The sequence below is a fragment of the Penaeus monodon genome, chromosome 23 (genome assembly GCF_015228065.2).
Source record: "Penaeus monodon isolate SGIC_2016 chromosome 23, NSTDA_Pmon_1, whole genome shotgun sequence".
NCBI classification, from domain to species: domain Eukaryota; kingdom Metazoa; phylum Arthropoda; class Malacostraca; order Decapoda; family Penaeidae; genus Penaeus; species Penaeus monodon.
In genome coordinates this window covers 41,206,667-41,207,073 of record NC_051408.1, presented here as the reverse complement: position 1 = coordinate 41,207,073, position 407 = coordinate 41,206,667, and the positions used below count along the sequence as shown (strand labels likewise).

The 407-nt window shown below is 45.5% G+C and overlaps 1 protein-coding gene across 1 annotated transcript in view; it reads right to left on the bottom strand.

The window, feature by feature from the left end:
* LOC119588309 overlaps window positions 1-407 on the bottom strand; it is a 9,612-nt gene that overhangs the window by 4,866 nt on the left and 4,339 nt on the right. Inside the window, exon 3 of the mRNA XM_037937002.1 lies at window positions 1-74. This exon is cut by the window's left edge and continues 571 nt beyond it. Coding sequence (XP_037792930.1) covers window positions 1-74 — 74 coding nt within the window. The remainder of the gene's footprint in view (window positions 75-407) is intronic.

Genomic DNA, 407 nt, shown 5'->3' with positions numbered 1-407 from the left:
AGACTCACTCAAGGACGAGGAGGCGGGCGACTTCTTGGCGCGCGCGGGCAGAGTCGCGCTTTTCTGGCGATTCGGAAAAATAATCAGTATCATCTTCGCTGTTCGGTTCTCTTCTCTTTCTATTTCCATGCGGATGTATATCATCATTTTGCCTGAGAAAGCTATTATGAATGACCAAGAAACCCAAATAGTTTTCTGCTTTTGCCGGGTCTGAACAAAATCCTTATAAATTATTAGCCTCATTTCTCTCTCCCTCCTATCTCTATCTCTCTAAATACCTCGCCTCATTCGCATTTACACTCTCCTATCTCTCTTTCATCTTCACTAGCCCTTTCCTCACTTTCCTCACTCCACGACCCCCTCTCTCTCTCCCCTTCTTTCTTATCGTTATCTCTCGAGAGACCCTA